Source organism: Myotis daubentonii, chromosome 12 (assembly GCF_963259705.1).
Source record: "Myotis daubentonii chromosome 12, mMyoDau2.1, whole genome shotgun sequence".
In the NCBI taxonomy this organism is placed as follows: Eukaryota; Metazoa; Chordata; class Mammalia; order Chiroptera; family Vespertilionidae; genus Myotis; species Myotis daubentonii.
Window position 1 is genome coordinate 62,323,415 of NC_081851.1, and position 15,882 is coordinate 62,339,296.

The following is a 15,882-nucleotide window of genomic DNA, read 5'->3' on the forward strand; positions in this document are numbered from 1 at the left end:
CCAGTAGGACCTTTGTCTCTGAACTGCTCTGTGCAAACCAGACCTGACCCAGCCCCACTCCCACCCCAGCCTTCCCACCACGTTGTGAGGAGCTGCTCTCTGTTGTCTGTGAGCTCCCGGAAGCCTCACCCCTTTCTCGCCTCCACTTACCTGAAGCCGGGTTGTCTTCTGCACCTTCCTGAGTGGGGGCTGTGCTCTCTCACCCCTTGGACTTCAGGCCTGGAAGGGATAGGCCTACTCTTTGCCCCCATTGCTCTCCCAAGCTCCTTTTTTTCTTCCCTCAAAGCACCCTGCTCCCTGGAGCTCTAGCCTCAGCCCTCCACTCCTGTCACTGCTGCCTTCTCCCAACCTTCCAGTCACCTTCTTTCACTTGCTGAGCCTACCAGAGCTGGGCTCCCTCTTTCCTTTTACATCCTGACTCCCCTCACCATCTTTGGTGACTTGAACACCCACATAGACAATTCTAATGACCCCGTAGCCATGAGCCCCTCATTTCTGGGGATGCCTTCCTCCACACTCAAACAGTTATTGACAACAAACATAGAGACAGTGGGCCCATTGGAGGCGGTTCCATTTATCTTCAAAATTACAATTTCTATACCCGGGGTGACTGTATTTATTTCCCAAACTGGGATAATTTTGTGAATGAAAGAGGATACCAGAGTAATTAAAAGTATATTATTTTTGGAAATATTTACTTATTGATGACAAACCGTTTTTGTACTAAGGCCCCTATAAAATAATTATACTCCAAAACTATTTTCCAAAAGAACATTTTTCTTTTTTTCAAAGAACATTTTTCTTAAAATAATAAATTACTTGTGCGTGTACATTGAAAAAAGAAACTCCTTTATATTGATTATCTACATGTTTAAAAATATAGGCTGAGTAACTGTTCGTAGTACTTATTGAAGTTCTTTGATTAGTTTCTGAGCAGAATCTGTCACTAATCGTGTGTCACTGGTATCTTTACAAAGAATTTCCTTTTTTTGAAAAATAGTTTTCATATTTTGAAGTTTTTGAACGTATTTGTGTACAATTGCCTTTAAGTTAAATTTATGGTTAATACATTTGAAATTGCTGACACTGTTAATTGATTCTTCTCTGTAGCCCACATTTTAAATTGTTATACTCTCTCTCCAGGTACTGAGAGATTTGGTAAGCTTTATGCAAATTCTGCTAAATGGATGATGAGTTTAATTCAAAATGTTTTATGTAAATCTTTTGTGCCAGGTATTTACACAGGTATTACCTTTTAGCCTCCATTCGGAGTAGCATGCTTCATCACACATTTTTACAAAACATAACTTGCTGAATGTCATCTCTGTTTGTGATTCTTCTGAATGTTTCCCAGTTGCACATGATTTTACATCTTAACACATGAGTCCTTCACAGAAGCTGGAAGCAAAAAGTGGAGTTCAACCAAACCATCCCAACGTAATGCTATTAATGATAATGTCTAGATAACAAATAGAAGCATCCAGGACAAATGCTAAACTGGATGGGACCCAAACAGGGCTCCCGCAGGAAACAGCTGTAACACTGACTGCTCAGAGGGAGCTCAGTGGTTCTCAATTCTGATAACATCGCAGCCCCACAGAGAGCTCTTCAGACACGCCGGTGTTCAGGCTCCATTCCGAGACCCGAGTTCACTGGACTGGGATGGGGACTGGGAACCAGCGTTTTAGTCTTCTTCACGTGATTGTAATACGCAGCCTGGGCTGAGAGCCTCTGTACCTGCTTTAAAGCCAGACCGACTGGTTCTCTGGGGCCGGCCCCCAGTCGGCCCTAAAACTAGCGGTTGCCAGCACAGTGTCTCTGCCCTTGGGTGTGTCGTCGCCCTGAGCTGGGAGTGAGTGCACTGCAAGTGCTCTGGGGAAGGAGAAGAGCAGAGGGTGGCCCTGCCACAAACACTGAACTGCTACCCATGACACAGAATGATCACATGTATCCTTTTAAATATTTAATTAAGCAACTCCTACATTGTCAGGACAAAAATGAAACTTGTTGAGGGTTACAGAGTTCTAATGTCAAATAAAAAAAAAACTCACAAAAGCTTTGGTTAAGCCTGTCTTAAGTGCTGTCCTCTATTCTGAATAGTTATTTTGAAAACAGTTGTCAAAACGTAAAACTCTCAGCATCCCCAAAAGGATGTATCATTTTGGTTCATTTCTACAAATTCGTGATCATCTTCCTAGCTCCAAGTTTTGAAATAGGAGAAAAGCACACTGGCAAAGAATAGTAATGACACGGCATTTCTCCAGCCCACATGCCTCCTGCCCGTGAAGCGTTGGGGGCTGTCCCAGCGGGAGGCAGGGCAGCGGCATTTGCCCGCTCCGAATTCAGTTCCGAGGCCGTGAGTTGAACTCGGTACAAATGTTCTGGATGACCTTCGGGACCAATTTGTAGAGGTTGTCAAACTCGTCCACAAAGAAGGCGTGGTCCTTGGCTGGGTGAGTGGCGATGACATCCAGCTCGTCCTGTGCAGCCCAGGCGATGCCTACTGCATAGGTGATCACTCCTGTGGGGACAAAGTTTCCATGAAGCAGATGGAAATTTCCAGGCAGAGGCACGGCTCATGAATCCTTGCCTTCCTGTTGCTCTGCTGGCAGCCAAATCCAGAATCAGAAATGTGCCCTGAAGCATGAACATCTGCTATATACTCACAGTAACCAACTTGATACAGTTGCTATCTCACCAGAGGTTATAGTCTTTTGAGGAAAAAACCCCCCACAACAGATAAATGCAGTAAATGCTTGATCAGAATTTCCTATCCATGAGCAGCAGAGGGGATGATATTTTGGGACAAGTGAAACGTTTGCTGCCGTGCAGACCATACCACATGGCACAAGCCCGCTCTACCTGCGTGAGGAGCCACACAAAATGTCAGTCTTAAATGCATCAAAAAGGCAGTTCAAGATCTTTTTAACTAAGACAGTGGCATTGGATGACTTTAGGCTTTATAAGCCATGAACTCCAAGCTCATCCCCAGACCAGGGACACTGTACGAGGACCTGGAGAGACAGCCACTCAGGACGTGCTCCATCGTCGCCATGAAGGGAGGGTTTCAGGATACGTCAGTGGCCAACAGTGTTAAATAATGCAAGGAGGTCATGTAAGATGAAAACAAAATAGTGCTCAATGGATTTAGAAAAAAAACACAAAGAGACATTGGTAGCCTGGAGAGAGCAGTTTCAGGGGAGTAGATGCCGAAGAAACCAAATGAATTGCTGTGCGTTGAGAGTGAAAAAGGAATGGAGATACGGGCAGCACATACAGCTGACCCTTTCCAGCAGTGGGGCTGTAAGGGGAGGAGGCTGGAGCATGGGGCCAAAGAACATTTTTTATTTTTTAGGAAGGGAGAGGCTCGAGGATGTCTAGATGCAAATATTGGGATTAAAGGGGTGGGACTACAGCAGGGAGCGAGCCCGGGGAGCAGAGGGCAGATTCAGAGACCGGGCGTCTGCTCTCAGGGGGAAATCGGGGACACTGGTGTATGGTTCTTGATTTGGGGTGGGGGCAGCTGGCCAGCAGGCACATGACCTTACTGTCCAAAAGCCTATTCCCAGGCCACCTTCAGGCTGGCCAGAGTGGGGTGAGCAAGATGCTGTGAAACAGGCCTCTGTCCCTCAGCCACCCACAGTGGCCCATGTCATGATCTCCAGCGTCCTCTGGGTGCCCTGTCCTGACTGGAGAGCCATCCACACCTCACGTGGTCTGGTCTAAGCTGCTTTTCAGTTGTGGCTCATTAAACGGCATTTAAGCTGCCAGTCCCTTTGCTTACCTTCCCGGGGTCTTCTCTGAATATCGCCTACATTGGGAACACCCAGCTTTGGGCCTTAACACGCTGGCAAGTGGCAGAGGAACAGCTTTGTGGCAGAACGGGGCTGGCTTAGACTGACTAAGCTCTCATTTCCGCTCAAAGTCGGAAAGGCTGTCCCCTCACCCCAATAGAAATGCAAACGGTGTTAGAAATTCAGTTTTTCAGGTCCCCGAGCCCACCCTTGTAGAGAACCTTGTCCTGGCAATTCTGACAGGTGGCTGCCCAGCTGTGGCTGGGACACTCCCAGGGACATGGTACATGCCCTTGACCGGAATCGAACCTGGGACCCTTCAGTCTGCGGGCTGATGCTCTATCCACTGAGCCAAAGCGGCTAGGGCTCTGCTTATGGTTCTGAACGTTCTATTAAGTGGTAGACAAAAGCAGGACATAAAAAGCCCCTTCCTCGTCCCACTGGCCCACTCAGCAGCAGACTGGTCAGGAGGACCAACTCACCCTTGTGATGAGCAGCCATGGCCGGGATTCGGATGTCATCATAGGACTTCCCGTCGGTGATGAGGATCATTAGCTTCCTCTTGTTGGGCTTGGACTCCTTGAAGAGCTGCTCCAGGGCATAGTTGATGGCGGCGCCCGTGCTGGTCCCACCGCTCCAGTAGCCCACCCTCTTGATGGCATTGAGGATGTCGGGCTTGGTGCTGTACGTGTCAAACCCAAACTCCAGCCGCTGCTCGTAGGTGTACTGCACAGCCCCGATGCGTGTGTCCGTGTCTGAAATCTCAAACTCCCTGCTGAGGTTGGCCACGAACTGGAGGACGGTGCGGAAGTTGCCCGTCCCCACGCTGCTGGAGCCGTCGATGACAAAGCCCACGTCGGCCGAGTTGAAGCAGGTCTTGCTGCAGGCCAGCCGGTCGGTGTCGCAGACCCGCTTCACCAGGGGCTGCACGCTCTTGTGGAGACTGAGCCAGCTCGGCACGCTGATTGAGTAGAAGCCATCTGTCCTGCACACGGCCTGGAAGACAGAGGGTACACCTGCCAGGTCAGGGGCTAAAGTCTCCAGTCTGTCTCGATTACCCTGGACCCACCAGGGCAGGGAAGAAGCAAACAGACCCTTGTTTGCTACTCTAGTTAGTCCTCCTGAAGTTCTCTCTCTCGGTTCACCCGGTTTGGCACTGGCCGGGGCAGACCCCTTGTGCTTTCTCTGAACTCACTCCCACCCCATCCTCAGCAGGGTCTGTGTGGAGGAGAGCCATCCATTAAGCACTCGCTTTGGCTTCATATTTATGCCTCTGCAGAGTCGTTGGTTTATCTGTGCTGGGAGCCGGCCGTATGATTGGCGCTGGTGGGCACCAGCCATGGGAGGGTTAAAGAATGCTTTTGATCTGATGGGGAAAATGAGACACACACACGAGACGCAGCTACAGAAATGTCTCCAGAGCAGCCCTGGGCCCAGCGAGAAGGGGCCCCGCATGTGTCAGGGGTTACAGTCCATGCTTTTGGAGGGATTCTCATTAAATCCCCACCCTCATCCTGCAAATTGGAATTATAACCCCTCTGCCATGACGGGACAAACCCAGGGCCAGCTGGGAAGGGCCATCCCCAGTCCCTGAGACCAGAACATAAATCTCTCTGCCTTAAAAGCCCAATCTGTGTCCTCCAGACAACCCTGCCTCCGGGCACATGAATATTTATTTACTTGTGCCCAAGCTCGCTCCAGAAACACTGTCATGCAGCTGCGAATAAACACGGAGCCACCTGGTTGGTGAGCTCCTGGAAGTGACCGGGCTGGTCTTCCTAGAGAGGAGAATCGCAGACCTGCTGTCGCCAGATGAGCTGGTATAATTCACATTTTATTCAAAACAAAAAATAGCTGAACAGTGTCCCAAGAAATATTTTAAATTGGTTTATAAGAACCTAAATGGAGTTCATAAAGCTTTCCTCGGACGAGGTGACATTTGACATGAGTGTGGAGGCTGAGCTGAAATCCAGCCGATGGATGGAGAGGAGAGACCCCCCCCCCCCCCCGGCAGCCTGAGTAAAATCATGGTGGGAGAGAGCAGTGGTGCTGGGTGTGGACAGACGCCCGTGGCTGGAGCCCAGGGCCTGTGTGTGGGAGTCACAGCAGAGAGTCAGGAGCAGTGTTTGAAAGCATGATCTCCCTGACCTAGCTCAGTACCACCCTTTCCTTGTTCATCAGAGTGGTTAACCTGCAGTGTGCATGCATGCACATGTGTGAGCTAGTGTATGGTGCCCGTGTGCATGTTCATGGGAAGGCTCGCTGGCTGCCTGGCTCAGGTCCCTTGCGCTGTGGAGGAGCCTCTTTGTGGGACCTGGGGACACTGTTACTCCCAAGGTGCTGGCCTCAGTGCCCCAGCTGCTGTGGGGTTTTGCTTTGAGAGGGCCATTCCTGGCTCCAGATGCACTAGTCCCTCACTGGAGACCTCCTGCCTAGACGTGAGCTTAAGGTTTGTTTGGAGGAACAAGAAACACAGCCCCGAAGGCTGTTACAGCTTTGCAAAGTGCAGAGAATCCTTGCGATGGGTGGGTCTCTGGCTCTTACATACCTTGCTTGCGAAGTTGGGCTCCATCACGTACGGTTTCTCATGTTCAGCGGCGCCTTCCATGGTGAGGAAGAAAACGTTGATTCCTGACTCTCTGGCAAGCCGGGAAGCTTCCTCCACCTTGTCCGTGGGCCAGCCATCCACCAGCACCACAGCCACGTTGGGAGCGCCGCCTCTGTTTCCGTTGGCTTTGGAAAAGAAGTTCTTGGTCACGAAGGAGATGGCCCGGCCTGCAAGAAAAAGAAAACTCAAGCTTGGAGTGATTATAACGAGAGGAATAGATCGTAACAGCATAAAGAGGCCCAGGAAAACGCTCTCATTCCCTCCCTCGTTTCTTGCTTTGTTTGCCGCGTTCACTATTTTTTTGCGTTCACTATTTTTAGCTCAGTAGCTTATGCAGATTCGCAATGGTGTGCCGCCATCACCACTATCCATTTCCCTCTGCAGTCTCCCTTTAAGCCTTTGATTTCTAATTGTCTCATATTAAAAAAAAAAAAAAGGGACCAGCAAGCAGGTAAGAAAACTTTCTTGGGAACAAAGAAGCCCCACGAAGCCCATAAGCTGGTCCCGTCTTGTCTTCCAGAGCATGGAGCGGGAGGAGCCTACCGAGTGACCAGAGCACCTGCCTGCCTTCCTGCAGCTTGAGGTGAGCCTGGGGCTACAGGGGCTGCTGGGTGTGGAGGACTGTATTCCGGATTCAGGGTCCCTTCTGTCCAGCTCCATGCCAGGGGTACAGGTGTGGCTTGCCAGGGCACTATGAACACCCACTAAGAGCTGAGGCACTGTGTTAATCCTGTTGCCTATTGGCTGTGTGGCCCCAGGTCACTGCCTGTCTCTGTGCCTGGATTTCCATGACAACACACTGCCTCAGCTGAGCGTAACTGTCGTGACTAAGGGAGCCTCCAGCATGCCTTTCCCAAGCGCATGTTTTATACTGTCAAGGGTCTCAGGAAATTTTTGGAGTCAATTGGGGTGACTGTCCCAGTTTGCCAGGACTTTCCCAGTTTCAGCACTGAAGGCCCATATGCCCCCAGGCCCACTGGGATGACTGGTCACCCTCAAGTCAGCATAGCTGCATATAGTGAGTGAGACAGAGCCCTTAACCTGGGGTCTGTGGATCCCTAGGGCACTGGAGGTGTGTATACATAAATCCCCTGAAATGATTCAGTGTTTTGTGTGTATAAGTATCTATTTGGGTTGAAGGGTCATAGCTTTCAGGGGATTCTTAAAGGGTCTTCAATCTAAATGAAAGTTAAGAACTACCTTCTTAAGGATTTAGGATTAATGTCATTACAGCCAACACTTTGCTGGTTTTGGTCAGCTTCCTGACTCTACCGGCCAGAACAATTGTACCTGTCAAGTGAAAGGATCAGCTGGTTACATGTGCAGTTGCTGGAGAAATGTCTTAGAGATCCCACGTGAGATGGCTGCTCAGAGAAAACCTTGGCTGCTGAGAACTGCTTTCATAACTGAAGCATAACTTCCCTCAAGGCCCAAGGGCCTTTGGCATATGGGTGATGACAATGCTTGATCTTACCGAATCCGTGATCATACTTGAGACATGATAGATACTGTGTGAATCATTCCTTGATGCATTACTATTTTTCCTCCTATCTATGATGCTAGAAAACAATCGTGTAGAAAGAGAATCCTGGTAGCAAGATAGAACAAATCCGGATGACATACCTACGTTAGACAGCCCTCCTCGCTGGGCGATTTTCTCTATGGCTGCTTTCAGATCTCGGGAACTCATGTGAGTTTTGAGGTTGAATTGGGTAGCAGGGTTATCTCTGAGGAGCCAGAACAAGAAATAAAAATTAGGTGGACAGTTATTACCGGTGGAGGAAAGCAGAAATCATGGCGGATTCTTTCCTGTACACCAAGCATGTCAGACTCGCGGCCCGTGGGCGGCATGCCTCATTTATTTGCCCCAGATTAGCCTGTGAGTTTGGCATGCTTGATGTACACGTAGAGTGGAAGCTGCTTCAATGAGGTACCCCACCGTGGACAGAAGTAACGGTGAGACGGGAGGATGGGCTCCTCCCAGTGTGTGTGAGGAAAGCGGGCTGGCCCAGGCTTCAGAACACGTGGGTTCTAGTTTTGACTGTTATTTCTTAGCTGTGTGACCTTGAGAAATCATTTAACTCCTCCGGGCTCCATCTTCTTCATCTGATAAAAACAAAGACCATAGCGCTCATATTGCTAAAAAGCAGGACTGTTTTCAAGTGGGGTTTTGCAAATGTCAGGATGTTCCCAGGCTGCCCCAAACCTCCTCTCCAGAAAGAGTCTCAGCTGCTGGCCACTCCCTGGGTTACCTCTGCACTGGAATGAATCTTAGTGGTGTCCAGCAAAGACATCCCTTCAGCTTTTTCATGTTGTGGCTCCCGTGACTGGGTGAGAATATTCACCTCTCACCCAGGAGATCAGCATCTCCTTGACTGAAGCCTGACAAAGATGAGGCCGAGAGGAGCTGGGGCGAATGAAGTGGAGAAACGGGGGGGTAGTCCTTCTCCAGAGAGGAGCCTCCGTGGGGAAACAACAGCCTTGGGAGCAGCTGGGCAGAGTGAGGCAGACCCTGCATGAGCAGGTGGGAGGCGGGTACTGCCAGGGGTGTGTGCGCCCACACCCAGGAGCGAGTGTGGGAGAGCAGTAAAACCCCATCTTAGGAAGCACCGACAAGGCTGTTGGCAGGGCTCCGTGGGAGTGAGCCGTCTAAGGTCCCACAGGGCCCCTAGACTCCAGGCGAAGCTGCGCCTGGTTCAATGCTCTGATGCCGCTGTCTCCGACTTCTTCATAGTTTGTCAATCAGCGTCCCTGCAAATTGTGTGGCTGCTCCTGGCTGCAGGTTGCTAAGTCTCCAAGGAGAGTGTGAAGGAGACTTTAGAAAGCAGCCTTATCTCAGTTAATACAATTACAGCGGCTACAACTCGGGACACGGCATCACCAAGCTGCCCAGCGCCAGTTTATACTGAAATTAAGGTCTTTACACCAATTAATGGCTGTCCACAACCACTGGCCAGTGTACATATGAACTAAAATTTCTATATTTGGGGAGAAACAAAGGCGGTATGTGCTTAGATAAATGCAATCACTGGAAACATCTATATGACCTGGGAGAGAGAGAGAGAGAGAGAGAGAGAGAGAGAGAGAGAGAGAGAGATATTTATATTTAAATGGGAGCTTTTCTGTTTATGAGTTCATTAAAAATGAAAAACTGAAAAATAAAAAAGTAAAAGCAGTCTTTCCACAAACACCCAAAGTAGATCCAGGAAGAAGCAGCTTTAGACAGTTCCAGGTTGGAATTCGAAGGGGCCACAGTGCATGGAGCCTTAGAGGTCCTTCAGAGGACCTGAGAGGGGACAGTCTCTGCCCCCCTCCCTCCTTCCCTAGCTCCATCCCTGTTTGCTGACCTTCCTAGTTAGGTCAAGGTGACCTGTCAGAGGAGAACGTGTAAAGGGGCTGGAAAGATGACCCTCTGTATTCCGTTGTATTAATAAGTACGAGAGGCATGGGCTGGTTCTTAGGCAAAACCAAGGCAGCTACCTTCAGGGAAGACTAAAGGAAAGTTGAAAACAAGCTCAACCGAGGTGGATATTGGGCAAAATCCAAAGAGGTGCAGTGCCACCAGAGGAAAACCAAGTTCTACTTTAGGATTAAATTAGAAAAACAACTACACAACAAAACAGAGGCAGGTGGGGCAGAATGAGAATGACGCTTCTTCTAAAGGTCCTCATTTTGTATTTGTAATTTCATGTTATTTTCCTAAAAGGAACCCCAAATTGCATGCGTTTCAGGGTCCCTAAAGTCTGGATCTTCCCTTGGTGACCAAGAATAAGAACTTTTTCAGGGCCTAAAAGAAAAAGTTGAAACAACAACAACAAAATAATATTGGCTACAAAATAAGAAAAGGCAAAATTGATATTGACCATAAGATATATGTAATTGTTTACCAAATAACACTATATATATACTTCTTTAGTTGTAAGAACTTTAGCTCATAAAACTTTAATTGTATTTGAAAATGATTTGTGGGCTCGATTTTCTCACTTTGAAAGATTTCCTGAGTGTGTCTGATGATTGTGAAGAAATCATACCTAGTTATAATTTGTGTTGCTTGTAGACAAATTAAAAAGCAAAAGTATAAAAATTTCTTTCAAAAGTTTTTACAGAAAAAACATTGTTTAAATGTGGAACCTAATTGCCTAGTCACATCCGGTGTTCCCCCAGAACCCTGTGCTGAGGCTGTCTTAATGTTGATCACTTTGTAGAGCAATTGTTGATTACCCGTCTCTTTCCTATTCTACATAAACAATGGGGTCTCTGTTTTTTTGTGGTAGTTATCTTCTATGAAGTCACTCAGAACATCAAATTAGCAAATACTGAGCCATTGCTCCCAGCGGAAATACAGGGCTAGGTTCCTGTGGTCCTCTGGTTACAACATTTGCATCAGTAGATGAATACAGAAACTTGATTGATGTATGTTTCTGTTCGACGAAACCTAATTTAATATACGTTTCTTACAAATAATTAATGATATGCAGTATTTCTGTATAATAAAACACTAGCTGAGAAGGGTTTAACATTTTCCTGACCCTGGGTAATGTTTACACAAATATCTTTGGCTTTCGGCCTCACAATGCCATCCACTATGCATTTTAAAAAAATCAGCTGTCATTTCATGAATTTATATGTTCAGCCACTTTTTCATAACTTCAACATGCACTATCGATGTTACTTTAGCACTTTCTAGAGCAGACTCACATGCAGATCAGCAGATGTCCTTTCTTTTTCTAAATGTATCTTTAACATTGAACTTACAACCAACAGCACTGTAACTCATACTTAAAAGGAAACTTATCCAGCACTTGTGTTTTCTCCATAAGCACACCACAACCTTCTTGCACTTAGAAGCCTAGACTGGGGGGGTCATTGTATTTATTTAGGTTTTAAAATTGAGATATTACTGATATATAACATTGTATTTGTTTTAGGTGTACAATGTAGTGATTTAATACAAATATATATATTGTGAAATGATTACTGGAATAAGTTTGTTGACCATCCATCACTACACATAGTTACAGTTTTTTTTCTTGTGATGAAAACTTTTAAGGCCTCTTAGCAACTTGTAAGTATATAGTACAGTATTGTCAACTGTAGTTACCATGCCGTACTTCACATCCCCGGGACTGACTGATGTTATAACTGGAAGTTTCTACCTTTGACCACCTTCACCTATGCCATTGGGGGCCATTTTAAACAGTGAAATTACCACCAGAAAAGCACAAAAATGCAAAAAACGTGGCACTAAACAGGCTGTGAAAAGAATACTTGTTTAAGTATGAGCCGCAACAAGAAAGCAGAGCATGGCCTCATTTGACCTCAGCTGGGAAGGTGTGTGCTAAAGGACTCAAAAACTTCCCCTGTGCCTGATTTTGGAGTTACAAATAAATGTTAGGGAGTCGGTGTTTTTGCAAACATGGAAGCTACTTGAGAACAGACACTGTGTCTTAGTATTTCCCACCCCTAGTGCTTATCAGACAGGGGTAATGGATAATTGTGCGATAACTAAGAAAGGCTCACAGGTCCGCTCCTCTCTTGGATCATCCTGGGGGGAGTTGCACTCTCTGCCTTGAGCTCCATGGATCACACTCCCTCTGTATGACATCACCGAGGTAGATGAATCCATCTTCAGAGGCAGACACATGAGCTATTCATATGACCAATGAATAGATGCTTTTAATTTTATTTAATGTTATTTCTTTAAAAAATATTGCCTCCCATACGAGATGGTGAAGTCCCGAAGAACAGACTCTCTATCACATTTATTTATTTAGTGTTACTGCATTGAAAGGTTGGATCAGAGGGCCTCTGAAACTCTTTCCAATTGCTAAACTGATGATTAGGGGCAAAACCACGGCTCATCCCCCAAGGGACTTATAGGCAAATGTGATCAAACCACTTACATGAATTTTACCTCATTATCCCCTGCAAATGGCAGCGTGCTTAGTACATGGGAAACACTCAATAAATCTTTATTAAGCTGTAATGCAATTAAATCATAGGAATGAATGATAAGTTTTTCACCTGCAGCCTGTGGCGGCTCTCGGTACCAGAGCACCTGGTGTGTGTCCTTTTCAGGATATATGGGCTGGTGGCCTGACACCCTAGCCTGGCTACTTTTAAAAGTTCAGAGAGCTATGCCACTATGTTTTTATGTAAATAACCTTTTAATTTTATTGCAAAATCTTATTAAAGGAAACCACATTTTTTTTTTTTTTTTTTTTTTTTTTACCCCTTAGCAATATCAAAGCTTTTCTTTGAAAATAAGAGCGGGGTAAAAAAAGACATTTATAGCTCAAGGAGAAAATATAAAATTGGGTTATGTTTGAAAGAAGAGTTGGGACTAATGAAGAGACATTGTGGAGATCCAGAATTTGGCTGTGCATATAAAGGGATTATTTGTGCAATAGAAAACGGTTACCCTACAAGTGTTCAAGAAGAAAGAACATCTGTAGGAAGTGGGCACCGGTGATCCCTAGCAAGGCTTGGGCGCCTGAGGGTAGGGAATTGGGGCTGTTCATCAGTGTTTCCAGACCTCCCTGATCTGACTCACCTGGGGCATTAATTAAACTCCACGGGTTACTAGGCCCCACAGAAGCAGCTCCGTTCAGTAGGTCTGGATGGGGTCTGGGAATATTTTCTTAAGGGATCCAGGCGAATCTCTCTCCAGGAATGTGGGGAAGCCCCGGAGTCTGACCTCTGAAGACCCTTTCAGTCCTAAGGCTCCCATTGGGTTAAAGTCCCAGAGTCTCCTGGTTTGCTCCGTAACACTTTCAGGTACGTGAAATGAGGGTCCCAAATGAATTGTTATGCCAGTAGAGACATATCAACTAATCATATTACCTATAGCAAGAACCTTTCAAAATCGTTTCCTTCAAGAAGACATCAACTTAAGGTTACAATAAAACAACCTAATTATATTTAATTTCCTTAACGGCTGAGATGAACCGTGCCTGTGAAATCAGGAAGATGTTCTAGGGTGTCCCTGGTGCCCAAGGACATGCTGGCAGCTGTAGGTTGGGTGGCAGACTTGCCCCTGGAGGCAGAACCTGGTTGAGATGAGAATGATTCTGCCCCAGGCGCTCAGAGGGCTGAGCACTATGGCCAACCCAGTGGCCCCTTTTGAAAAGATACTGGCCTTTCTCACATTTCCCAGGATCAGAGATGGAGAGCAGGGACTTATAACCAAATTCAGTTTTAGATGAGTGTTTTTTAAAGTTAGTAACAGTAATTCTACCCATCTACCACCTACATGCCTCTTTCTGCAGGAGGAAAGGCAGGTGTGCAATCTGCTGGCCTGGGAGGAACTCGGGCCGCTGGTCTAGTCTGTAACTGTGTCCTAGGGTTTGGAAAGTGCTGGGCTGCTGGAGGCAAAGACCAACAGTAGTTAGCATATTAATGCGAAAGTCCCACTAGAAGGCTAATGGACTTTGATATTCAGCAGGGCTGAAAATCAGCATAATATTGCCCTGCTGTTGGCCAAATGGCTCAAGGCAATCTCCTAATCCCTGGTCGGCAAACCGAGGCTAGAGAGCCACATTAGGCTCTTTGGCCCCTTGAGTGTGGCTCTTCCACAAAATACCATGTGTGGGTGCGCACATACAGTGCGATTGAAACTTTGTGGCCCATGCGCAGAAGTAGGTTATTTTGTGGAAGAGCCGGTATTTTTTGGAAGAGCCATACTCAAGGGGCCAAAGAGCCACATGTGGCTCGAGAGCCCCGGTTTGCCGAGCTGCAGTTTGCCGACCACTGCCCTAACCTGATAATCCTTTTACTGTTTACCAAACTTTACCTTTGATATGCCTGTTTGCCTTCCTAAAAAGCAAATGTGTATTCAAGTAAATAAAAGCAGAGGGACTGAGTTTTCAGGGAGCTTCTCCGCTAGAGGGAAGTTATCCACCTGGCTCCCCCATGATTTCTAAATTCATATTTCTTGTCTAGTGTTTTCATTTGTGCATCGGCCCTTTCTTCAGATCCTGAGCCCTAGCCGTGCTGGTTGCGGCTTCACACTAGGCCAGGGAATGTCCTGGCAGCAGGGCTTCCTGAACTCATCTGATCACCTGGGGATTCTGATTCTGTTGATCTGAGTGAGGGCTGAGATCTGCCTTTCAACAGCCTCCGGGATGCTACTGTGGATCATGCTTTGAGTAGCAGTGTCTTGGATGCTGTAAGAATCCAGAACATCAGCAGAGGAGCTGTCGGTGACGAGAGGGAGTAGAAGAATGAGTCTAGAGCAAGGAAGAGAAAGGCCAAGAAGAAAGGGAGGGGGTGGAGCTCCTAGCGCCCTCCAGAGAGGTGGGAGGGCCTGGGATTCACCTGAGGACAGCACAGGCCTGAGGAGATACTTGTGCCTTCATTCTCTGCTTGTGCAATAGGATCACCTGGGGAGTGCTGAGGAGTAGTGGTGCCCCCCTCAGGAATTCTGGCTTAATTCATCTGAGGTTTGGTCTGGGCAGTGGGATTTTCAGAAGCTCCCCAAGTGGTCCTAATGTGTATTGTGGTGATCATCTGCTTCTCTCGGGTCTGGAGATCTTGGGAGAATGATCCCGGTGCCTGTGCAGAGGGAGTCCAAGGGGAGCCCCTGAGTGGAAGCGGAGGAAGTCAGATGCAGGCCCTGTGGTATTTGTACTTGTGGGAGAACTGCATGCTGGGGAATAGAAAAAGGATATGACTTTTGTGCAAATTGTATCCACAACTCACTCAGCTTTGAGATTGTCCCTGAGGAGTTGGCTCAAGGGTTCGCCTGCCTGTCTCAGAGGGGAGGGGATGGCACGGTGGGCCTTTGCTAGTGCCATTAGGCCCTGGAGAGCCCCCCCACCCCTTCAAGGCAGAAGACAGGCAGCTGCTCTGGGGTTCTGTTAGTTCCTGTAAAGGTGAAGTAGGCCGAGGGGGCAAAAATAGCACCGGTGTGTGGGGTGTGGAGCGGACTGCGTTCCAATTGGGCGCTGCCACTCTGTACCGGGAAGCTGGGCAGTCCCTTCCCTCTCGGCAGTTGGTGATTCTCAGCCTTGGCTGGAGGGTGGAATTACAGATTAAAATACTGACTTCTGGGTGTTTGCCAGATTCTGGTTGAAAAATCTGGGGCGAGGCCCAGGCCTCAGCATTTTTAGATGTGAAGTCAGGGCCCAGAGGGTCCCTCCCTGCCCTGAGGTCCTGTGGTTGTGGCCCCCACCTGCTGTGTGTCATGCCCGGGGCCTCCCACCTGCTGAGGATGCAGATTCTAGAGAATGACAGAATGGTCCCCCTTGCTGGTGTATTCGGTGTATTTGCTTTCTACTTCTGTTGTAACAAATGACTAAACTCAGTGGCTCGAACAACACACTTATTAGTTCTGGAGGTCAGAACTCCAGCGTGGATGTCCTGAGGCTAACACTAATGTGTCAGGGCTGTTTCCTTTGTGAAGGCTCTCGGAAGAATCCATTTCCTCGTCTTTCCCAGCTTCTACAGGCGCCTGCGTCTCTTGCTCATGCCCCTCCCTCC

The 15,882-nt window shown here is 47.6% G+C and overlaps 1 protein-coding gene across 2 annotated transcripts in view; it reads right to left on the reverse strand.

The window, feature by feature from the left end:
* Positions 1-1,950: 1,950 nt before the first annotated feature.
* Positions 1,951-15,882, reverse strand: part of VIT (vitrin) — a 93,220-nt gene continuing 79,288 nt past the window's right edge. For both annotated transcript variants that reach the window (XM_059660095.1, XM_059660094.1), the window contains 4 exons: positions 8,026-8,129; positions 6,343-6,569; positions 4,277-4,790; positions 1,951-2,521 (listed from right to left, as the gene is read on the reverse strand). In XM_059660095.1, coding sequence (XP_059516078.1) covers positions 2,343-2,521; positions 4,277-4,790; positions 6,343-6,569; positions 8,026-8,129 — 1,024 coding nt within the window. In that variant the 3' untranslated portion in view covers positions 1,951-2,342. The remainder of the gene's footprint in view (positions 2,522-4,276; positions 4,791-6,342; positions 6,570-8,025; positions 8,130-15,882) is intronic.